The sequence below is a fragment of the Emydura macquarii genome, unplaced genomic scaffold, assembly GCF_026122565.2.
Source record: "Emydura macquarii macquarii isolate MOO-44397 ecotype Brisbane River unplaced genomic scaffold, CSIRO-AGI_Emac_v2 contig_587, whole genome shotgun sequence".
In the NCBI taxonomy this organism is placed as follows: Eukaryota; Metazoa; Chordata; order Testudines; family Chelidae; genus Emydura; species Emydura macquarii.
Genome location: NW_027130724.1, coordinates 16,417,046 through 16,440,874, shown reverse-complemented (window position 1 = coordinate 16,440,874; position 23,829 = coordinate 16,417,046). Strand labels below are relative to the sequence as shown.

General features: G+C 41.1%; 1 protein-coding gene across 5 annotated transcripts in view; it reads left to right on the top strand.

The window, feature by feature from the left end:
* The window catches only part of GALNT18 (polypeptide N-acetylgalactosaminyltransferase 18), a 403,991-nt gene that overhangs the window by 194,092 nt on the left and 186,070 nt on the right, over positions 1-23,829 (top strand). For all 5 annotated transcript variants that reach the window (XM_067540807.1, XM_067540809.1, XM_067540808.1 and 2 more), the window contains one exon: positions 14,745-14,937. In XM_067540807.1, coding sequence (XP_067396908.1) covers positions 14,745-14,937 — 193 coding nt within the window. The remainder of the gene's footprint in view (positions 1-14,744; positions 14,938-23,829) is intronic.

Sequence of the window (23,829 nt, the reverse complement as noted above, 5' to 3'; positions counted from 1 at the left end):
TCCTCATTGTAAATGAGGTACAGTGGTGTCTGCAGTGACTTGTGCTTCAACAGTATCTAGCTACCCTCTCTCGGCTTCCCTGAGTTGTGTCCACGCTTCCCCAGTGCCTTACTGTATCCTATCTAATTCAAAGTTGCATCCCCTAATTATAGTGTAACTGGGTTGGGGGTGTCTCATATGGGGTGTTTCCCCCTTCAGGATGCTAAAGGCCTCATAATGCTCATCATGGGTTCCTAGTATTGTTAGTTAAGTTGTGTACCTGATCCCCCAGGCACCACATTGCAGACAGAAACATTTTAAGTAGAGAACATATTCCCTGGTGCTGTCTATACTGTTCATACCAGCACTTACCTGCCATTAAGGTCAATGGCAGTTGTCTGCCTACATGAAGGAAAAAAGTAGGCTTCTTAACTTTGAAAAGCTGTACATTGTGCACATGTAGTCACTGCTTCCCAAAGAACCTGCATCATGTCTTTCTGTGGGCATTTGTAGTGCCGTTGCAGCAGGATGTAGTTATTGTGATGGTTTGTGTTTGTGTACTTTGCATCTTGCCTAATGCCTAGGTTACCATAGCAACAGAGCTTAGCTTGTTGTCATAGCAATAGTTAGACTATTAGGGGCTAGCTCAGCCAGTCCTGGCTGGTTTTTTAGTGTTAGTTCAATAAAGACGCTCCCTGTGTTGAATCTCTCTGTGATCCTATGCTGATTTCTCTCTGAATACAAGCAGTTAAAAGAAATTCAACATAACAGTTTGCATTGTGATTTTCTTGTGAGACTGAAATCCTTGTCTCAAACGGTGAGACTAGGTTTAAGCTTTACTTCCTCAAAGGTCTGTTGCTTCCATAGAAGTAAGATGATAGGGCTCTCACGAACATAAGGCCAGAAACTTATTGAGGAGTAATTAAGGTCTGAATTGTCTTTGCTAGGAGCCCTGAATAAAGGGCAGTCAGTGATGCAGTTTGTGACTCCAAGAGGGATAGCCTGATTTCCTGGCTTCCCCCTTACTCCAGATGCTTCTGGTGCAGCATATGTCCTCCTGGTGGAGCTATGCTGGCCAATGCATTGAGCCAAGGCCCTACATGTTCCCTGCCTACTCCCACCCATAAATGCCAGGATACTTAGCAGTCCCCCAGAAGCATTATGATCCCTCCCATTCCTGTGCAGCCATGTAAATTGGGCCCTGATTTGGCTCTAAATTTGCAATTCTCCCCGTACCCCCCACAAAGTGCCACTTAAGAATGTGAAGGCCTTTATTCCATAATGTCTATTGGATTCACACTGCGTCAAAGGGCAGATGTCACAGTGAAGAAAGTTTAAAATTAACCAACTGGGGGAGCCTGACAAAGGATCATCTGACTTCTTTGGAGCCTCCCGGAGTATGTCTACAGAGCAGTGTGGCTGCAGCAGCATGGGCAGCTAATTATGGGTAGCTACCCCAGGACAAACCCACTGAAGCCCTTGGATATGTACTTAGGTGCCTAGTCCAAGCCACTGCCCAGGCTGCCATAGCCATACTGCTATTTTTAGCACACTAGCTCCAACACAGCTAACGTGTGTCAATCATGTGGAAAGCCCTGCTTCCAGCTGCTGTGTAGACATGCGAAGATCTAAATTAACCAGACTATGTGGTGAGCTTTCTCTTTCCCAGTGGAAAGAAGACCTGACCTCTGGAGAAACATGGACTAGCTGCTATCTCAGAAACTGAACTGTGTGTTTAAGGATGGATCATATCGACTGGGCATAGCCTGGAGCACCATACCCGTGGGAGGAATCAGGAGGTGTTCCACCTCAAGGGAGGCAGCATACCTTCTTCATCTACCTTGGAATGATGGGAGTGGCACCCTGCTCCCTCTTGCTTGCTTTGCAGAGAGAAAGCAGAGTCATGGGGCAAGGTTGCATCCCTGCAGCAGTAAAGGTGAAGCAGAACTATGCTCCCCTGAGGGCAAGATCTGCAGTTCCGCCTGTCCTATCAACATGTGCAGGAAGGCTTCTTACACCATGCACCCACTCCTCCGCACCCCCTGAGGGTAAGGCACGATCTGGCTTCTCTGGGTAAAACTCTGCACAAACTGTCTTCCAGCATTACTGTAGCCTTTTATTTAGTTCTCAGTCATATATTTTCTGTATAATGAATTTTATTTTCACCTTCTCCCTATTGAGTTTGGTGCTTGTAAGTAAAACCATGTTTCAAGGAACCTGATTCTTGGGGCTCTCTGGAGGCATGTTCTTCAAGCACATCCAAAAAGGGTGCCGTTAGTCCCTGTTAGCCAGGAAAAATGGAGGGTTTGAATCTGAGCCAAGGCACTGAACGATCACCATGTAAATTTCACACAAGCCGGTATATTTTGCACCGCAAACTTCGAACATCCATTCAACTTTTTCAGCTATGTCACCAAAGTGAGTGCTGAGCTGGATTACGGATCATAGCATGTGGGAAGGAAGACACTGATGCTGTGGTGCTGTAGGTGCAGCCTCTCTGCAGCAAAAGAAGAAAAATTAGCCCTTATCACACAGGGCTATTCCTAGAACCATACTTAGGTTACTCTGGCAGATCATCTTGATGCAAGCTACAGTTTATTCTCCTTCCTGGTTCTGAACCTTGGGTCTGGTTGAACTCCAGTTGGTACAGGTACAGGACGTGAATGGGGGTGAGGCAAAGATGGCTGTAGAGCACCTTTATGCACCCTTGATCCTGGGGATCAGCTAGGGGTTGTTTCTGGTTTAAGACTCCTCTAATTTACACCAACTTCTGAGGGCCCTCTAGGCACCGCTCCACTGACTGGGGAATGCTGCTGTGCAGGATAGTTCAGCCCCATCCCCCACCTGCTCCTTGGCCATATCTGTGCCCAGGAGGAGTGCTGAGAGAATGTGAAATGGGGCCTGGCTTTCCAGTCCATGGTTTCCCCATACCATGGAAATTCTCAGCTTTATGGTTCCATTGCACTGTGCTTTGGTAGTGCAGAGGAGCTGCAAGGTAGGCCAAGATCTGGCCCCACACTTGTAAGAAGCTTGTTCTTTACAAAGACATACACAAGGAGGATAGTGGGATTTTTACAGGAGCTGCCCACGTTTTTCAGTACCCCACATTTATTATTTAAAAATGAAAACCCAACACCCCCAGGCTGTGCTTTTACTGCCCAAGAAATTAGATTGCTGTTGATGGCTTCCAACACGCTCATGCTGATAGTCTCTTTTCAGTCTCTTGCAATGTATTAACTCATCCCATTATTTCACAGTTGAGGGAACTTAATAATATGCACCTCACCATGTGAATTCAAAGAGCTCCTGGATCTGTGTTTCATCAAAATCAGACTCATCTCAGGTTTATTTTTTTTGTTGGTTTGGTTTTTGTTTTTTTTTTGACAAGGAGGGGGCTTTGCAGAGAGTTGTTCAACAGTGGGATGGATTAGCACCATTATAGGGATGATTTTATGAAAGAGACTTTGTTGTTCCCCTCTTCAACTGGGGCTAATATTAAATGTATGCTATTATTAATGATTGTAGTACAGCTCCAGGATGGTCTGCATTTAGTAAAAGGAGGACTTGATCTTCCATTCCTTGCATACCCACGTCTCCCACTGACTCCAGTGGGACTCCTGGATGTGCAAGGAATGAATATGGGGTTGCGCCTGTAGAGTGTAATGAACTGCATATTAATTATTTAAAACTTTAGGTCAGATTCTGGGGTCTTTACTGAAGGCCAGATTCTGATTCCCTTACTCATGTAGTGTAGTGCTTTCCCCATGTACAGTCCCACTGATTTCATTGGAGTTATCTGCAGAGTGAGAGGTTACTCATGAGCAAGGTGGCAGAATCTGGTCCATAATTTATACTTAGTTTTTACTCAGGTCAACTCCCTTTTGAGGTCAGCTTTACTGGGAGCAAGTTTGAGCTTTGGCCTCAGGAATTGATTGGTTCAGTATGATTGTGTATAAGGCCCTACTTCATTCACAAAATTGCGGATCCTGCAATATTAGGCTTCCACCGCAATTTTTATTTTAATTAGCTTGTTTTGCACGGTCCACAATTTTGCATACGCTTGTGTGCAATTAGTACTGCGCTAACATTCAGTGCCTGTAAAATGTAAAAGGCTAAAGTGACTGGACTGAATTTCTACAGCAGTTGTGGTAAGACTTCTAGTCTTCTGAATATTATATTGTACTGGTCATTTATTTTTAATTAATGTAATATAGTTGCAGCAAAATGTCTATAAAAAATTAGCAGGCGTAACATAATATTTAAATGTTTATACTGTTCCAGCAAATTTTTCTTAAACAAATAGGTCTACTCTGGCTTTTCCAATTACTGCTATTAAGGTCTATTATTACTTTTCTGCAATTTTTTCTATGTCTTGTCTGCAACTCAGCCACAATTATTTGAAGATCATTCCATGATGCAAGTAGGTCATTATTATATATAAAGTAAAAACTAATTAGCAGAACAAAGACGAACTAAATATCAATCCCCTATCAGCAGTGTGTAGTGACTTTTGTTGGGGGAAGAAGGTGTTTAGAAGCAAAGCAATCGCGCTGTTGGAAGTGCTACTACTGCAGTTTTGCACTCCATTTTTGTGCCTTTGCTGACACTCTTCTTCATGGTTTAAACTGTATTAGCAGTCTTGTAAGCTACCTGGAATCACTGCCATTTAGCATTTTGACACACAATAAAAACAGGGAGGTTGTTTCCCAATTTCAGAAGCCTTGTTTCAGCTGATAGAGGCTTCATTTATGAGATATGTGTAGGATGAGCTTGCATAGCATGGTGGATTGACTTTAAATCAGTGACTTAAATCACCAATTTTAATCATGATTTAAATCAACACGCAGAAAAACTTGAGTTAAATAAATGTTAATTGTTTTGCATTTATATATATTAGTTTCCTAAGGAAAAGTTTCTCATTGGTTGGTAACCATTACAACATGTAGATTTGAAACATAATATAGTCTTTACACAAATATGGTAGTTTTTTGCCAGCTACGAGGATATAATATATCTGTAAATATTTATTTAAGCTTACATTATTTCATATTCTTAAGTTTTACATTTTTATTTGTTGGAATATGGTGACTGATGCATTTCTTATTTACTAGATTAATTTTTTGGGTTTTAAGTTGCATTTGGATGGAAATTGGAATTCAATTAGTGCACAAAAATAGCATTTTAAAACAGTTAGATAAATAAAACTACCTTAAATTGCTGGATACATAAGGGGAAAAGGTTTATCAAAACATGTTTTGCATTTAAAACTAAGCTATCTATTAAACAAAAGAAGTATTCACTGTAGTTAGTGAACTGAAGTGATTGTTTCTAGTCACCATATACGTCAAGATTTTAGAGCTAGTATATGTCATCCTCTCACGCCTCAGTCAGCTTCAGTAATCGAACTCTACAGAAAACAGTATACACAAACCCACCAATCACTACACTTGCTTTCACAGATCCAGTAACCACCCCACACACACAAATAAATCTGTTATCTACAACTAGGCACTCAAACACCACAGAATACCCTTCAAGAAGAAAGTCCAGGATGCACACCTTAACGTGCTTAAAACCACCTTTACCAAACGACACTTCACCAGAGGAGTAGATCACATCATTTAATGGGCCACCCAAATACCCCAAGGGAACCTGGTTCAATAAGGAAAAAAACCCTCCTCTAACTGCACACCCTAGTTGTCACCTACCACCCCATACTGGAACCAGTATTGGGGTATCATTAAACAATTAATCTGTACTCACTGGAGACCCTATCCTGAAAAAAATCTTTCCTGATCCCACTCTTCTGGCCTTCAAGCAACCTGCCAGGTTTGTCATCAGAAGTAAGCTCACCATATTAACTCAAAGTGGCACCAGACCTGCCATAACAGCAGATGCAAAACACACCTCCATTGTTATCAATACCCCATAACATGTCCTACACATGCCTGTCACGAGGTGCATTCATCCAGTGTACTAAATGCCCAATAACAACTTTGTGGGTGAAGAGAGACAATAAAAGCCCTGGCTTTATGGCCCATTACAACAATCTGTAACCCACTACCTCTCCACTGTCCTATAACTGCAGAGATGCTAATTGTCCACCTTAAATGGTCTCTTGCAACATGTGTTAATGCTTTATACTAAACAATCTGTTCCACTTTAACTGTGAGTACTTTTCCCAGACCTGAAGAAGAGCTCTGAGTAAGCGCAAAAGCTCTTTCACCAACAGAAATTGGTCCAATAAAAGATCTCACCCACTTTGTCTCAAATATTCTGGGACCAATAAAAGTATAAAAATACTGGAAACAATAGTTTATCTTCACATTCCAACGCTTTGGCTGTTAAAGATTAAAAAAAAAAAAGGGCTGAAATTTGATTTGTCTTTTTTAGAAGTCCACTTAAATTTACATCCTCATTCCACTGATGTGGGGCAAATATCTAACTCTTGGACTATAGTTTTATTCACCACATATTCCTTGTTTTCAATTATATGTTGAAAAGATAAGGTGAACAGGGAAAAGAACGTGAGATGAAAGGCTTCTTGCCCAAATCCAGGCATCTGTTCCAACGTATGTTTGATTCGTGAGGAGCAGGGATTTGTTTAGCTTTGTTAAATAGTTGGCAGGCCTCTGTACTGCCCATCCATAGCTGAGATAGCGATCTTCTTGGTAGATCCAGATTTTTCTCTGACTTATGGTTTTTCCTTTATTGTTACTGACCCTTATTAAAATCAGCAGTATAATGTCACAGAGCATGACATGGAAAGCTGCTGTGACACCATGGAAGATATTTTCATACTAGCTGAAGTTTGCTGAACCACTTATTAGTGTTCCTTTTTGTTATATTCCTCATTTGAGTTTGTTTTTATCCTACGGGGGGCAGTGTCTCATGTCAAAGATCTTGTTTAATTCTCTGTCTTAAGTGCCTTCTAAGTCCTATTATTACTCCATCTCTTTACCCTGGGGATGTCTCCTTCTCCCCCTTGATCTTCCTGTTTGATTGGCAATCCTACTTATGGCAACCCTTCTTCAAACTGTACGTGAACTAGAGCAAAAATGGATGCTTCTCAATACACTATCATGAGCCTAAAAGAGCAAAATGACCACAGTCTACTCCTGTATTGAAAGCTCTTTAATCTGTTTTACTCTCATTCCTCTCAGCAGCAGCTTGAAGGAAGATGAAATTTTGAAACTGCGCAGTATACTTGTATATGTGGTCTTGCTAGTCTCTGTAGCCCACCATACAGTGATGTTATCTATGCTTTTATTTAATTTCACCAATATCACACCATAATTCCCAACTCTCATCAGTGACCTTATTGCTGCAAATTTCACATGTATTTCCTGTGTTGGCTCTTAACTTCAGGAATTTATTGTGCCATTTTTAGGAACAGCGTTCGTAATAATTTAAAAACCCAGCTTCCATATGATGAAAATTCAAAGCGAAATAGTGGTTCTTATGGAGAAATAATGAAAAACATGTCAACAGAGAGAAACAATTTAGCATACATAGTAAACTGGAGAAAAGTGATACATTGTACAGCTTAAGCAAATAAATAATTTACAGGAAAGACTGACTAGCGATGGCAACATTATTATGCCAGATGATGCAGCACAGAAGATAGTAGTGCACATGCAGTGTTCTTACTTGTGAAGTTATGAGCTCAGTTATTCTTGTTCTTTTTCAAGGCTTGTCTTAACAATTCTTCTATAAGCCAAGCAATTGTCAACTAGAACTGCATCTTGAATGAGAGACCGTTCTCTTGTAATTTGTTTTAAACTCTTCTGTGGACTGATCAGAGTACAACACAGACAACTGCAATGCAGGATTCCAAGTAAAAGTTTCAAAAGTGCCTTGGTCCCAGTGGGACTTAAGTGTAAACAAGTCCGGAGAAGCCTAACACTTGTGGCAAATGGCCGACTCCACACTAGTGGGTCTCACGCTGTTGCCTCTCGTAGTGGGCCAGGGCGTCTCCAGTCACCCCGTCTTCCCCGAGGAGGGGGGGTAGGGACCCAGGCCCACCTGCTCCTCCGGGTCCCAGCCCAGGGGCCCTATGAGAAGCAGCTATGTGCTGCTGGCACTGTGTTCCCAACTGCAATCTCTTCCCCTGAGCTAATTTCCCCCCTCCTTCTGTCCTTCTGGCTTCTTGAGCCCGGTACCTTCCTCCTGTCTGCTCCTCCACAGAATTCTGCACTCTGGTCTGCTCCTCCACACAACTCAGCACTCCTGTACACAACCCAACTCAGCACAGCATGGCACTCCTACTCCTCCAGCTCGCACCCTGTATCTCTGGAGCAGAGGGTTTTTATCAGGCACCTAGCTTGGCCTTAATTGGTCTCGACTGCTCCCAGTTGCCCTCTAGTGACCCTGGCTAGTCTACCGGGAACAGGGCCCTGAGCATTCTGGGGCTTACATACCTCCCTTCCACCACTCTCCTACTGCCCTCTGCCTTGCTATATCACACACTACAGTGGCACAGCTGCGCTACTGTAGTACTTCAGTGAACACACTGCCTATGCCGACGGGAGGGGTTCTCCCCTCAGTCTAGGTACTCCACCTCCCTGTGTGGTGGGTCGATGAGAGAATTCTCCCGTCAACCTAGTGCTGTCTACAGAGGGAGTTAGGTTGGTTTAACTGCGTTGCTCAGGGGTGTGGATTTTTCACATCCCTGAGGGCTGTAGTTATACTGACCTAATTTCCTGGTGTAGATTAGGCCTGAGTCAATGAGGTGCTTTTGAAAATTTTACTCTGCATCTGCATTATTGCCAGGATGCCTCAACCCTTTTATGGAGGATGCACCACTGGAAGTGTGGAGGTAGATCAGTTTCCATACTCACTCAGTCCACTAAGGCTGCTTATAATCGTGCCAGTTGTTGTCAGTGGTTTCACTCATCCATTAACAAATTGGGGCCACCAACATATTCACCACTAACATGGACCAAACTTGAAGCAGTAGAGGAAGTTGTGATCATTCATCATATCACCAACCAACCAGAGCTGGTATAAGAATTCTGCCATTTTTGTCATATATCATGTGAAAAGTAAACTGTCAAGTTATCTGATATGAGCTGAAAGTCTGGTTATACAGTAAATAACAATAGTTTCTATAAGACTGTTGTGAACAATGAAGCTTTTAGGTGGTACATAGGTTAATTGATCAAAATTCTGCCTCACCCACCCTCGACACCAAACACAGAATGGCTTTGAGAGCGAGAGTACACGCACTTCTATGCAGCTGTGGGACGATGATTCCCAGCATGGGCAGACAGATGTGCGAGCTCTGCTCAAGCTAGCGTGCTAAAAATAGTGGTGTAGCCAGCTGAGTACAATTCAGCCCAACCCAACCCAAGCCTCTGGTAGCTAGCCTGAGTTGCTGTGGCCAAAGCGCTATTTTTAACACGCTAGCCTGAGCAGAGCTAGCGCCCATCTGTCTGCACTGGGGGAAGCACCCTCCCAGGTTTTGTGTAGACATATCCAGAGTGGGCATGTGTGGGTAGGGGAGCAGGCACACTACTGAAGAGTTGTGTGGAGGGACTACACACACCCTGTATGTCACAGAGAAATTCTTTATGGTAACTCTCAGCAGTGACATGGGTTTTGGGGAGTAGGGAGGTGGCTAGTGGATCAGTGACTATGCAGATACACTGGCTAATTTCTGCCTGGAGAGGCATAGAAAGAAGAAACACCACAGTCTCTTCCAGAACAAAGGGGTAGATGAGAATTCTGCCATCTTGCTTGTTGTAGCATACATCTGTGCAAAGCCTATTTACTCTGGCTTTACACAGTGGTGTAGTATTTGTCTATAATTTCAGGAAAAAGCTACATGCACTCACACACACATTCCCGCCACGCCAATGCAATATTTCCTCTCCCTGTTAGCAAAGAGAGAGACCCCTTATATCACCAGGTACATTAAAACCTGGACACCACATAGCAAATCGAGAGAGGAGTCCTGTTTGTTGTTGTAATAATTCTGGCTCATGGGCCATAACTACAGCCTGTGCCCCAGTTTATTAAAAAAACTACAAATTAGTTATGCAGAATTTATAGCTACTAAAAGAACATTAACCTTACCAGGATAATTGCAAGTCAGATGTTTAAAAAAAACCCAACCAAATAAACAAAACAAACCACTACAAAGGATATTTTATCGAGGACTGTATGGGAGTCTCATTGATTCAAGTGGCTTCTGCAGCTTTTAGTAAAATTGGCTTTATTTGAAAACAAAGCTATTAGTTGTTAAGAAATGTGGGTTTTTTTGTAGTATTAAGAAGAAGGAAACGGCTTGATGTCTAGCTGATACATTCTGACCTCAAGTGTCCTGGTAATGCGCCAACAGCCAGCTCATGTCAGACTGAGAGGCAATAGGGAGGATATTGCCAGCTACAATATAATGAACAATACAGGTGGGAGGCTGAATTTCTATCTTTGGAGCTGCAGTTAAGGTTAGAAGAAGTAGTAGTGAAATTCAGTATGGAGGATAGCTACAGACCTCATAACCATGGCCCAGGAAGTAATACAGGATAAAAACTAGTAAGTCAATAGTTACAAAATGGATGAGCGTCTTCGAGTGGTTGTTCCAGCATATGACCAGACCTAGGCAGATCCCAAGATTGTGTGTAGCTATCAGACCTCCTTGCCTTAGTAACACACAGCTGGATATTGTCCAACAAATACATCTATGGTATTTTTTAAGATATCTATCACCACAGTAGCTAAATTCCAACATGCCATGCTGCCCGTGACTCTTCAGTGGCTACAAATCCCCATTCCTTTTACAGGGCACGGGGAAGCTCATACAGATCGATCCCACATTAACATCTGCAGCAATTAGCTACAGACTACTATAAGCCCCCTTCCCACAGAAATCATGTAAGAGACAATGAACTGATGCATCTCTGATTGATTGATATCTGAGCAGGTATATGTGCCTAAATTAATACCTTTTACGGCAGTATTATTTTATTGTTTCATCTCTATGCCTTAGCTTTCCATGGCCGTTACAGCAACTTCAGAAGAGTAACGTTTTTTTATTTCTAAGAATGAGAATTGAGTAAAAGACTTAGGGCCAAATTCTGTCCTCAAAGACATAGATCAGTGCATCTCACATTGACTACTTTAAAGCAGTTCATTATTTATTTTTATTTATTACTAGGGACTACTTTCTATAAAGTCCTCTTTGTTACTATCTGAGGGCTTTCAGACAAATAAAAGGAGATGTATTCTGCCATTAGAAATTCATGTTCAAATTCCATTGAATTCAATAACCAACTTTTTTTTTTTTTTTTTAAACCAGCATTATTATTTTTTCTCTCATGCTCGGAAGAAATGAAGTGGTCAACTGGTGTATGAAAAACAGTCAAGTGATTTGTGAGAATTTTTAAAACTGGTTTTATCCAATGGTTCAAGAGTCTCCACCCTAACGTTTTGATAACCAGCTGCTGCTTGAATCAAGAAATAGCAAAAGATTAGTGAATCTCTTACTCTCGGCAATGTTAGATAAAAATCAGTGGATGCTGAGTTTAAATGTGAGGACAGTATTTGACACCTTGGGATGAAGCTATATGGAAAAGGAACTTACCTTGTGGTAGCTAGAAGTGTCTGCCTGTGCATCTCTCTCTTACCCCAAATCTCATCCTTTTAATTCAAACTTCTTTATTGGGGCTCCTTTTTGACTTGCAACAGATGTTTAGAGTAGATCTTACATCAGTCAGCCAGATTCTGGAAGTATAATAAATTAATATAAATTTTGAAAGATGCAAAGACAATGTGTCTGAGTTGGAGAAATCCAGATTTAGCACAACCTTTTTCTTTAAATGTCAGGGAAGAAGAGGGGAATCCATCTTGATGTATAACTTCAGAAATGTCAACTTCTTATAGTGTGAATTGTTCCTATTTGCTTTTGCCGTTGAATACTGACCCGTTATATTCTCAATTGAATTTTCTGTCTTGAATGTGTTCATTAAGGTATCTGCACAAAGATTAGAAGAATGTGATACTCCTGTAGATTAGGCTGTTAGACAGTTAACAGATAAAAGACAATTGTCAAAATATTTGCAGTGTTTCCCAACTTGGAGGCAGAACTCCATTACTGCTCTTCATATTAGTCTGGTTGGCGGAGGAGGGATGTGGAAGAGGACAGCAGCAGTAGGCATGGACAAGGCTACATAATGTTCTCCCTTTAAATAGGAGAATCCAGGTAATGGGATGCAGAACATTTCACCTCTGTAAAATTTCAAGACTGGCCTGTGGCCAATATTCAGGCAAACGTCTTACCATACGAATACTGCTTTGCTGTATGTTTGTGAATGAGCTGTTAAATGCAGTCCAATTCCTTTGCACAGGAACATATCCATGTCACAAAAATCCACCAAAGTAACCAGCAATAGTTGTCTACAGCAGAGGTAGGAGTCTAGAAAGTGAAGTATTCTCTCAGTATTTGAGATGATCCTTCTAGGTCAAGGTTGAGGCACTATCAACAAGACAATATGGGAGAAGCTTAACTTGATATTGCTTGTCTTGTACATGACCTTTTGGTAAATATAAGCCATCAGTTTACAGAGCTATGTATCTAACACCTTTCACCAATGCAAAAGTCACATAAGGTCAATTTCTGTCCTTAATGATCTGCTTAATATTGATCTGAGTTCAGGATTTAGCCCTTAAAATGTAAAAATAGGTTTTTTCAAGTTGCTGTTGGAATTTTATAAAGCAGATTCCTGTTTACCTTAATCTTCTTCGTTGTCTTCCTACCACTTTCATGATTTTTCATTCCTGCCTTTTTTGCTGTCCTAACCCTGCAGCTCTCCTATCTTAGTTCTGCACATTAAAACGTAATGGGCATTCTGTGTGCCATAAAGCCATAACATTTTGGCTATTTACCTGTGAGAGTCTTGAAAACCTCTGTGTTGATATCCATGGCTAAGGAGACTTCAAGCACTAGAGAAATAACTTTGCCACGTGAATAAGAAAATAGAAATCTCTGTAGGTGATGCTCTCATGCATGGACACTAGATAAACTGCCACAAATTTCTGGTCTAGATCTCCACTCTCATTTGCTAGTTATCCTGACTCACCAAATAACTTAATCATGTACTGAAGTATTTTCCTGAATCAAGGTGTGTGTGAATGGTCCTGAGAAGTGTGGAGTACCAATAGTTCCCATTGACCTGTGAGAAGAATTCTGCAGGCTCAACTGGACTTAGTATGTGAGGTATCCTCATGCAAGTAGTCCTTTTATAGTTAATGGAATTATTTGTACAAGTAGAAACTGTGGGAGAATTAGGGAGTTGTGCTCAAGAAACAACTGCCTGCTGCTATGATTGTTGGACCGATAGTTAAAAAATAACCTGCCTGTCTCAAATTAGCGGGTTCTTCCGGTGACTGTCTTGTTGTTCGGTTGAATTAGTTGATCTTTCCTAAGAAAATGGCATTGCAAAGTTGTGTTTGATCATGCGATCTGTATCCTGTTCTTATATCACCTTGATCTGTTCGGTAGCGGGCCTGTCAAAGCCGTTCTCATATGACTGAAGACTTAGCATGTCTTTCATCCTTGAAGTGAAATGGAGCTGATCCCAGCATTCAAATTGTAACAAAGTGCCATGACAGATTAAGAAACACTGCATATTTACAGAGACTGGAAGCTAATGCAAGTAACCAGACCTTCATTAGTCTCTTGTCAGAGTTGTCAGGGGAAAAAGAAGAGCTGCTCACAGGAAGTTAACAGCTTAATCGTCTCAATTTATGTTAAAAAAAGATAAAAGGATGGGCTTCCTGACACAAGTTGGGAGTTATGATCCCAGGTGCTAGGCAGAGTCATTTTACATAAGCGGTTTCTCTTAGTACATTTCCATCATGCTGGCTGAAGTTGCCTTTTGGATCTCTTGGTGACTGTGTAGGAGTTCAGCGTGACATTGTATCATCTCTGTAAACAGTGCTGATGAATCTATTGCACAGCAGAGACATCAGAAGAATCTATTAAAAGCTTCTGGAAAGACACTTTCTGACTTGCATTAATGAAGAGCTATGGTTTGCGAATGCAGCTATGTTCAGAAATGAGATGATATTCACCTAATTACTTGTTAATGTCTCCAGGGAGGTTACTGATTAGCTGTATGGACTTCCAGAAAAATGCAGACCCTTTTCAGTGCCATTTTCCTTTGTGAATTAGTCGTTAAGTGTGACAAATCAAGGGCTGGTGAGGGTCCTGTGTCCTTCATTCATACTGTATTCAGTAGAAAAGGAAAATATTTAAGCATGGTTGTCAGGTAAGAGTTTTAGATGTGTGTGGCACCTGAGAATAGAGGTGTAACATTGACTGAAGTCACCAGATGATCTATTACGAGATCTGTTTAACAGACTGTATGGGCAGTTAGATCTTGGGGGGAAAATTGCCGTGTTGTTAATTATGGTGCAGTTCTTTTTGGATGCCAAGCATATCACCAGTAAAATGTTGGAGGTATATTTCCCTTTCTGAATCACTCTTCCAGGAATAGTGTTTAGGTGCACAGATGCTGCCAAACAGGACAAAAAAATTATATGGTGCCAAAAATATTACGAGGTGAATGTCCTGGAATACAAAGGTTGGGTGGCTGGAGAAAGCTGAAGGCTGCAGTAAACTGAAATCCATGTGCTCTATGCGGGCTTTGTTTTCTGAGCAAAGAAAGTTGCATTCCTAAGATAATACCTTGCGTGCTTCTCTGAAAACCACTAGTTGCCTGTTTTGAATTAAAGGTCTAAAAATCTTTTGTTTTGTTTTATAGAAGCTCCACCGAAGCTGGAAGAAAACCCTGCAGAAGCTTTCACTGACTCATCCCTCTTTGCTCACTGGGGCCAGGACCTCAGTCCTGAAAACCGACGCATTGCCCTTAAACAATTCCAGTATTATGGCTACAATGCTTACTTGAGTGATCGCCTACCATTGGATAGGCCACTACCTGACCTTAGGCCTAATGGGTAAGTGCTTTCAATTGAACTTAGTATTAACTGTAGATGAAATGTCTTTGGCTAGGACAATTCCTAAGTTCTACAGTAAGCCCACACTTTTAACTGGAAGTGTTATGAAACATTGTCATTACAGAGCTGGTGCATGGGTTATCCAGGATGCATGAAATTAATGGCTTTATGAAATAAGCATAGGCTGAGATTTTCAAAGGTGCCCAAAGGAGTTAGGTACCCAACTACAATTTACAATCAGTGCCTAACTCCCTTAAGTCCCTTTAAAAATCCTAGTTGTCATTTATGCTGCAGTCCGTGAGCTATGTTGTCTAGCCTACCTATCAGAGAAAAATCAGCTTATTTTTCTGTGTTAACCCTCAGCTTATTCACAAGCTATGGTCAGTACAGCAAATGAATCAGAACTACAGTTATTGGAAGTTAATAGACTGTGCAAAACCCAGCAGTGAGAAATTAGTAGAATTCAGAAATGGGAAGTCCAACTGGAATTGTGCAGAGTGCATGTTGGAATAGTCCACTCAAATCTGGAGAGTCCAGAGCTGGCTGGCACAGGAGAGAAAGCAGACGAGGCTAGCTGGCTTGGTAAGCGCACACAGGCTATGTACTTATTTATTACATCTCTTGAGTATTCTTTCTTGGCAGAGCACCTGTGGAGCCCTGGGTGGAGTTTAGATCTGCTGTTCTCCTGGGGAGGTACCATGCATTTAACATAATTGATTAAGCTGCTCCTGTGCAAATATCCCAATTGTTTCCTCACCCCTGCCAGAGTGCATGGGGCCCAATGGCTGCACAAACATTCCTTTATTGCTCTGGTAACAGAGCTTGAGCCTATTCAGATGGGATCACTTACACAGATAGTCAAGCCTTCTTGTCCATTCTGTCCTTGACAGGTCATCTTACATGAGAAACAAAAGTGCCAGGTTTCTGATGTGAACACTTGTCCACTGGAAACTGGATCAAGAGAGATCTATTTATCACAACCCACCCAAACAGGCATTCTGGTAATCACTACTGGTTGATACAAACCAGGATTAGGTTTGCACCAGTGATCTAGACATGAATGGCTTTATATCTGATTAACAATCCATTAACCGATTCAGCTGGCTTCTTAATCAGGACTTTAAATCACGTTTTAACAAGTAAAACGAGCAAATGGAAATTTTATCATATACTAGATAAAATAATAAGTTAAAAAAATCAGACCCAGAATTAATTAAAAGATTTGATCATAGCACCCATCCAGAATCTAGATATTATAAATATATATCTGAGATCTGATGCAGTGGCAACATAAGATATCAATCCCTGTGCAATTAATTTGCATTCTAGTTTCAATCCATTTAGCAGTATCTTTATGAACAATCTGTCTCTTTTTTAATTGTAAATTAATTTAGAAAAAATAAATCTTCTAGGACTAACAAGACGTTCTTGCCAGAATAGAATCATGCCTGTGCTTATTTTTCTTCTGAAATGATGCTCCTCAAGGATTTCCATTTAATTTTTTATAACTCTTCGTTAACTCTGCACAGTCTAAACATCGGGAAACATTTAAGATATGCTTCTGGATCTATGACCACAAAATAATGAATGGTCTAGAGAAGATAGGCTGAATAGATGTTTCTGATCTTTCTCATAATACAAGAACAAGGGAATATTCAATGAAATATGGCAAATTCAATACTGATCAAATAAAACATGTTTTCAGGCAATGTACAAGTTTGTGGAGATCATTGCCACAAGATATAATTCAGGCCAAGAACATAACAGGATTCCAAAACAGGATTGGACATTTATATCGATAAGAATATCCTGAGTTATAATAGTCAATATTTATAAGAGACTTTTCAAAGGGTTAGAAAGACTCATAGAAGTGTAGGACAGCTACAGACTGGGGACCGACAAGCTAGGCAGCAGTTCTGCAGAAAAGCACCTGGGGGTTACAGTGGATAAAAAGCTGAATATGAGCCAGCAGTGTGCCCTGGTTGCTAAGAAGGCTAATAGCATATTGGGCTGCATTAGTAGGAGCATTGCCAGCAGATCGCGAGAAGTGATTATTCCCCTCTATTTGGCATTGGTGAGGCCGCATTTGGAGTATTGTGTCCAGTTTTGGGCCTCCCACTACAAAAAGGATGTGGACAAGTTGGAGAGAGAGTGCAGCAGAGGGCAACAAAAATGATTAGGGGGCTGGAGCACAAGACTTATGAGGAGAGGCTGAGGGAAGTAGGCTTGTTTAGCCTGCAGAAGAGAAGAATGAGGGGGGATTTGATAGCAGCCTTTAACTAGCTGAAGGGGGGTTCCAGGGAGGATGGGGCTAGGCTGTTCTCAGTGGTGGTAGATGACAGAACAAGGAGCAACGGTCTCAAGTTGCAGGGGGAGGTCTAGGTTGGACATTAGGAAAAAGTTTTTCACTAGGAGGGTGGTGAAGCACTGGAATGGGTTACCTAGGGAGGTGGTGGAATCTCCATCTTTAGAGGTTTTTAAGCTGCGGCTTGACAAAACCCTCGCTGGGATTATTTAACTGAGATTGGTCCTGCTTTGAGCAGGGGGTTGGACTAGATGACCTCCTGAGGTCCTTTCCAACTCTGATTCTAGGACTGGAAGGGACCTCAATAGGTCTTCTAGTCCAGTCCCTTGAACTCAAGGCAGGACTAAGCAATAACTAGATCATTCTAAACAGGTGTTTTCCTGGTGTAAACCAACCTTTAACTATTGCAGGTTAAGAGAAATCTGTCCCTGGAAATGTTACCCATAATCATCCTCCGCAGGGTTTCTTGCACCTTCATCTAAAGCAGATGATATTGGCCACTGGTCTAGTCCACTTTATTACTGTGTTCCTGTGTAGTGGGCACCATTAAATAAATCAACACGTACTATGCAGTGGTATTTGCGTTTAGGCCAGTATTTATTCCTGATACTGAGAATGAAAAATACTGGAAATAATACTGTAAATTTAATTACCATAGGTGGCAAGGTTGAATTTATTTTTAATAGCATTCCCTGTAGATGCCTGACAGTATCTAGTATACGACTGACAAAATACCATAGATATTTGAAAATGTCAATGGCAAGAACAGGTAGACCCAAAGCCTTATACGTTTTTGTCAAAGTAAAAATACTGTAAGTAGGCGTAGTTCTTACTCTTCTCTGAAAAGAAAATATACATCCACTCTTTGTAGTCTAGGCTTGCCTCCATCTCCCTTTTGGCTTTTCAGGTAACTCAAATAACAAGCAACAGACACAAACTTCTGTGTAGGTTTTCTCCTCAAACTAGGCTCTTTCTAGACCTCTCTGTACCAGATACTAATTTATTCAGCTCCTTTTATAGCATGCTAGTATGACTCTCTGCTCTTTCAGACGCAGCTTGAACAGTTGATGTAGGATGACTCAACAGAGGAGCTGTACATCCTATGCAGAATCTTTGAGTCAACCACTCTGTTGAACATGTTAGGCATACATAATGTGAAGGATTTTGAGAAGCAGTAACCTGATTTGAAGGCTCGGTTTTTGCCTCCATTTAAATGTATAGCCACCTAAGGCAGTTAGAGATTGAAGTTGCAAATAATGTGGGCTGCAATTAGTTGTGCTCGCAAAACTGAGGCCAGATATTGTGGACCAAAGATGTTTAAATATTGACTAATGGGCCAATCCTGGAGTCTTTATTTCTTTAGACAAAACTGATTGGTTTTAATGGGAGAGAATGAGTGTACAAATGGAGTAGAGCATAGGATGTAGAAATTGCCATACCTCAAAGTAGAGTTTAAGTATGACTAATATTGAACATAACCCTTGTGCTTACCCTCCTGCATAGAAGTGAATTTCACCTCCTGAAGCTCGCTTTCCTTTAGGGTATGCATCTCTGACTCTGTGTTTCTAAAGTGGTAGCACAATGGGGCCCCAAACCTAGCTGAGAACGATAGGCGCTATTGTAATATAAATTATGATAATTGTGCTAACATCTATGGAATAGTTAACCCTCCTGAAATAACAACATATTGGAGTAGTTCCTAGCTGTGCGTCTTCTTATCTACAGCACTTACCACACAGCAAGCAATACTGTCTCATCTTTCTCTCCCTGTACTTCCAGATAGTTATTTTCAGATAGAATCTCAGCGATGAGCTGTTTACTTCTCTGCCTCCCCTCAGTCCCCATCTGTCAGCCAGCACCACGTCTATATTTGGCAGCAAATACCATTGGCAACAACTAACTACTAACTCTAGTGAACTTGGAACCATTTTGAAGAAAGCAGTGCCAGCCTTACTCTATGCAGGAATGGCTTAACATGTTTGGTTAGCTGCAGCTTTGCTGTGCTTATTGTTGTAAGTGGGACAGGCAGCACATATGAAGCTGGCTGAGTGTGAAATGTTGAACAAGAAAGATACTGTTGAAAATTAGGTTACTAAGGGATCCCAGAGCTATGCACCAGGTCTTTTTTTGACCAGATGCAGAAGTATGCTTCAACTTTGCTGGTTGGGAACATTTATTTTGTTGCCCGATCCCTGAAGCACATCTGTGAAACAAAGATTACATTGTTCTTCTTTGCTTATGGAGGGGTGAAGAAGAGTTAGGGATGGAGGTAAATGGCGCACAGTGAATCCCCTGTGAAGGAACTGTTCTGCAAAATTTCTTTTATGAGGCATGTGTGGAATGAAAGAATTGGCCAGAAGACAATGGGAAATTTCAGTCAGTGAAGCATCTTCTGCATTGAGAAATACTACATTTGCATGAAAAGCAGAGGCAGGACAACTGGAGGGAGGGGAAAATGTGGCTTTTTTCTTGCTGCCAGGGTTGTTAAATGTACACCTTTTTTCCCCAATTGATTCAGTGCAATTTGGCACCCTGGAAGCGTGCAGCGGGGATGTTCTCTTTGCATGGAAAAGGTTTTGATTGCATATTAAAGACATGTTTAGAAAATTTGGCAATTTCACATTATACCACATCAAGGTCCCAGTTCAACAAGGTACCTGAGCACATGCCTAACATTAAGCAATAAATAGTCACACTGACTTTGAAGTTAAAGCTAGGCATGTGCTTAATAACTATGCTAAATCAGAACCTTAAGGTTGGTCCTGCTGTCGATCAAATCAGTGGTAAAAGTCTGATCGCTTTGAATGGGAGCAGGATCTGGCCTATAGAAACAATGATAAACTAGGAGCTGCTTGAACATATGAGATATAGTCAAGGAATGTAAATATGTCCACAGTTTAAAAAAAAAAAATCAATTACATTCCTATTTTGTGGTGCTACACAGCAGGGGGGGGTCACTTCCGCATCATATGGTTTATATAACTATTCCCAATGTTGGTCAGCATGATGGTGATATGGTGTGGAGGCCTGGAGGTGATGCTGGGAGACTTGAACCTGGGGGGGTGTTCTATCAATTTCATTTACAAAAAGCAATGCAATAACACTTCTGTGTTACCAAATTATGAGAGAACAGGAGACGTTACTTCTGAGATAGAAAGCAGGTAACCTGTGTGAGAGTTCTTATTCTTTTGAAGGGCTATCTCCTTTGGGATAGCTAAAGGGGGAATACACACAGAACCTCACTTATCCATAGCTGGATAAAGGGTGGTCATCTCTGAGAGACAAAATTATATAAAAATAGAAAAGAAAAGAAAATCCAGGCACTGGACTCAGCTCTAGTTTGTAGTTGAAAACCTAGCAGATGGTACCGAACTACCAATCAGAAAAATGCAATAATGGTTCAGTTGCAACTTCAGATACTTGACTGTAGCTCCACATAAAGACAGTGTGAAGGTACATACATGGCGGTTGTATATGAGTTCCTCACAAGCACTGATGAATTCAGCTTCATATCTCACCATGAGGTAGGTTATTATCTACATTTTATAGCTAGGGAAACTGAGGTACAGAGAAATGACTTTCCTAAGATGTCACAGAGTCTGGGGGAGAATCGGAAATCTCCTGATTTCCAGTTCAGTTCCTCACCCCTAAAACCATACTTCCTCTCTAAGCATACATATGCGCTGCAGTTGAACACCTGTGGCTGGCCTGTGCCAGGTGATTCTGGCTCGCGGGAATCAGACTGCGGGGCTGACTAATTGTAGTGTAGACGTTCCAGCTACGGCTGCAGCCTGAGCGTTGGGACCTTCCCGCCTCACAGGGAAGGCAATTATGTGTCTAATTGCAGGGTAGACAGACTCTATGGGGCATAATTTACATCTCACATGCATCCAAAGGAAGAATGTAATACTTAAAAAATGTCTAAGAAGGCTCCTTTGTTGTCATCTTACCATTAAATATGACAACACTATACAGAGCTGAGCGAAAAACAACAGAATCATTGACCTGAAGAGCAATATGCATCTTATTAAAGGCGGGCAAAAGACCATGTATTAGTCCTGTTAAAAATTTCAAAGAAAAAATTTCAATTTTTAATGCAAAATTTTTTAATTAAAATGTTCATTTTGATTCAATTAGAAATTTTTTAAAATGTGCTTTGAATAAAAGATTAATTATTCAAAAACTGAAAAGCTTTGGTTTTCAATTTTTGGATTTTCCGGTCTGCCCCTTTTCTCTCTTTCTAACTTTCTTTTCTCATGCTTTTAAGAAACCGTTTTCACATTATTCTAGTTGGAAAAGTAAAACAGTATGAATGGTTTTCCCTCACTTATGCACTTTTTAACTTTTTTTTTTAAGTTTTAAAGTGGGTAAAATATAAACAAGTAAAAGGGTTAGTTCACCACTTTCTCAGACGTTTTTTCACTGCAAAATGTTTGAAAGAATGAAGAAAGGTTTTTCCCAGTTTCACCCTTCCTTTCTATCTATCCATCTATCTATTCTTCCTTCCTTCCTTCCTTTCTTCTCTAACCGGAGAAAAAGGGAAAACCTTGAGAAGGGAGCTGAACAAGAGCCCAGTTTTTCCCAGGTTCAGAAACAGACCTGAAATAAACAAAAACAAGAGCAACTAGAAATGTAACTAAATTTTTTTTGTTTTATTTGAGTTTAAAAATTTCCATCAAAAGTTGCAAAATTTAGTAGAAAATATATTCCCGTGAAAACTTGTGGGTGATTAAAGAAGATATGTAAGGAATCATAGCAAAGGTAAAAGACAGAGAAAGATACAGGAGATGCCACTGAGTTTTATGTAATTTAAAGAATTATAGAAGGGGAGACACCAACCTCTAGAACTTTCCACTGCTTTCGTCACTTCATCTGCTTTTTATGTGTTGTTCAGTGATGTTCTGCAAAGGACGATAGCTTGACCTTCATTTTGTGCTCTTAGCTCTGTTGGCAAAGTCAATTACTATTTTTTTAATGTTTCAATGCTTTTAAAAAAAATAAGCAAATGCAACTTCCCAGCACCTATAAGAAACCATCTAATAAATTATTATATGGTGTGATTGGAAGGTAAACTGGTAAAGAAATAAAACTTCATTTTAAAACTTCTGATTTATTATAAATATCAGAGGGAAGGCATACACTATGATAGTAATAAATATTAAAATACATTGATGTTGTTCCTCCGTTAATGAATTAGTCAATACATAGATATTCATCATCATAGCTTAACGTGTTCTGTTCTGAAAGGATTTTTCTGTATGGTGCATTCTCCAATAGACATCTTAGCTGAGGACATGCTTGGGAACAATATTTGACCCTCAGAAGTCCTTGAAGGGCTACACTCTTTAGAAAAAGCTTGGAAAGTTTAATGTTTTTGCCTTGTGATATCTCAAGGGCAGAGGGCAGTAGGAGAGTGCATGAAGGGAGGTATGTAAGCCCCAGAATGCTCAGGGCTTTATTCCCTGCAGACTAGCCAGAGTCCGTAGAGGGCACTTAGGAGCAGCTGAGGCCAATTAAGGCCCAGCCAGGTGCCTGATAAAAGCCCACTGCTCCAGAGAAACAGTGCACAAGCTGGAGGAGTAGGTGTGCCACGCTGCGCCGCGCCTCGCCTCGAGGAGGAGACATTAGTACAGTGGAGGTGTGGAAGAGTGGAGGAGTCCCAAGGGAGGTACTGAGCCCAGTTTGGGCAGCAAGGAAACAGGGCCGAGAGGCCAGAAGGACCGAGAGGGGAAAAGTAGCCTGGGGGAAAAGACTGCAGCTGCGAATACAGTGCCAGCAGCTCACAGCTGCTACTCATAGGGCCCCTGGGCTGGGACCTAGAGGAGCAGGCGGGCCCGGGTCCCTCCCCTGGGAGACAGGGTGACGGGCGACTCCCTGGCCCACTACGAGAGGTGAAGTGCGAGACCCACTAGAGGGAAGCTGGCTGTCTGCCACAGCCTGTACAACTGTTAGTTATTTTCAGGCACGAACTAGGTTTTAAAGTCTCCTTAATATGTAATATTAAATATGCAGAGCAAATTCACTAGAGGGGAGGTTACTGTGCTTGTTGCAAAGAGTATTTTGAAGATACATCTTCTGACACTACTGGATGCTCCTTTTTTCAATATCGCTATTAAATTCTGTTCTCGAAGGAGCGCTCTCATTTATATGATGCTAGAACTAGTCAAGCTTCTTAGCTGACCAATGATACTTTCAGAAACTTTTACCTTACATCAAATTCTTTGACGTTTCACCCACTTGCACCATCAATGAACAAATTTGTCCCTATGCTTCTACATACAGCATAATCACACTTCTGAGTTTGGTAGGGATGTATGGTAGAATATCAGAAGGCAAGAGATAAAAGTTAGTTTGCTCCGCTTTCATTGTTTGCCCTATATAATATATATATATTATTTCTCAACATATATCAATTGCTTTTCTGGATTCTACAGTCATGGCAAGGTACCATGTAGCCAGAGAGAGTCTGCTAGAATCACGCAACCAGCTGTTGTAAAAGTTCAGGAGAAAACAGACAATATTTGCTAGTAATGGAAACACTTTTGGGAGCAGCTATTTCTATAGGGGCTGCAGTAGGCAGATAGGAA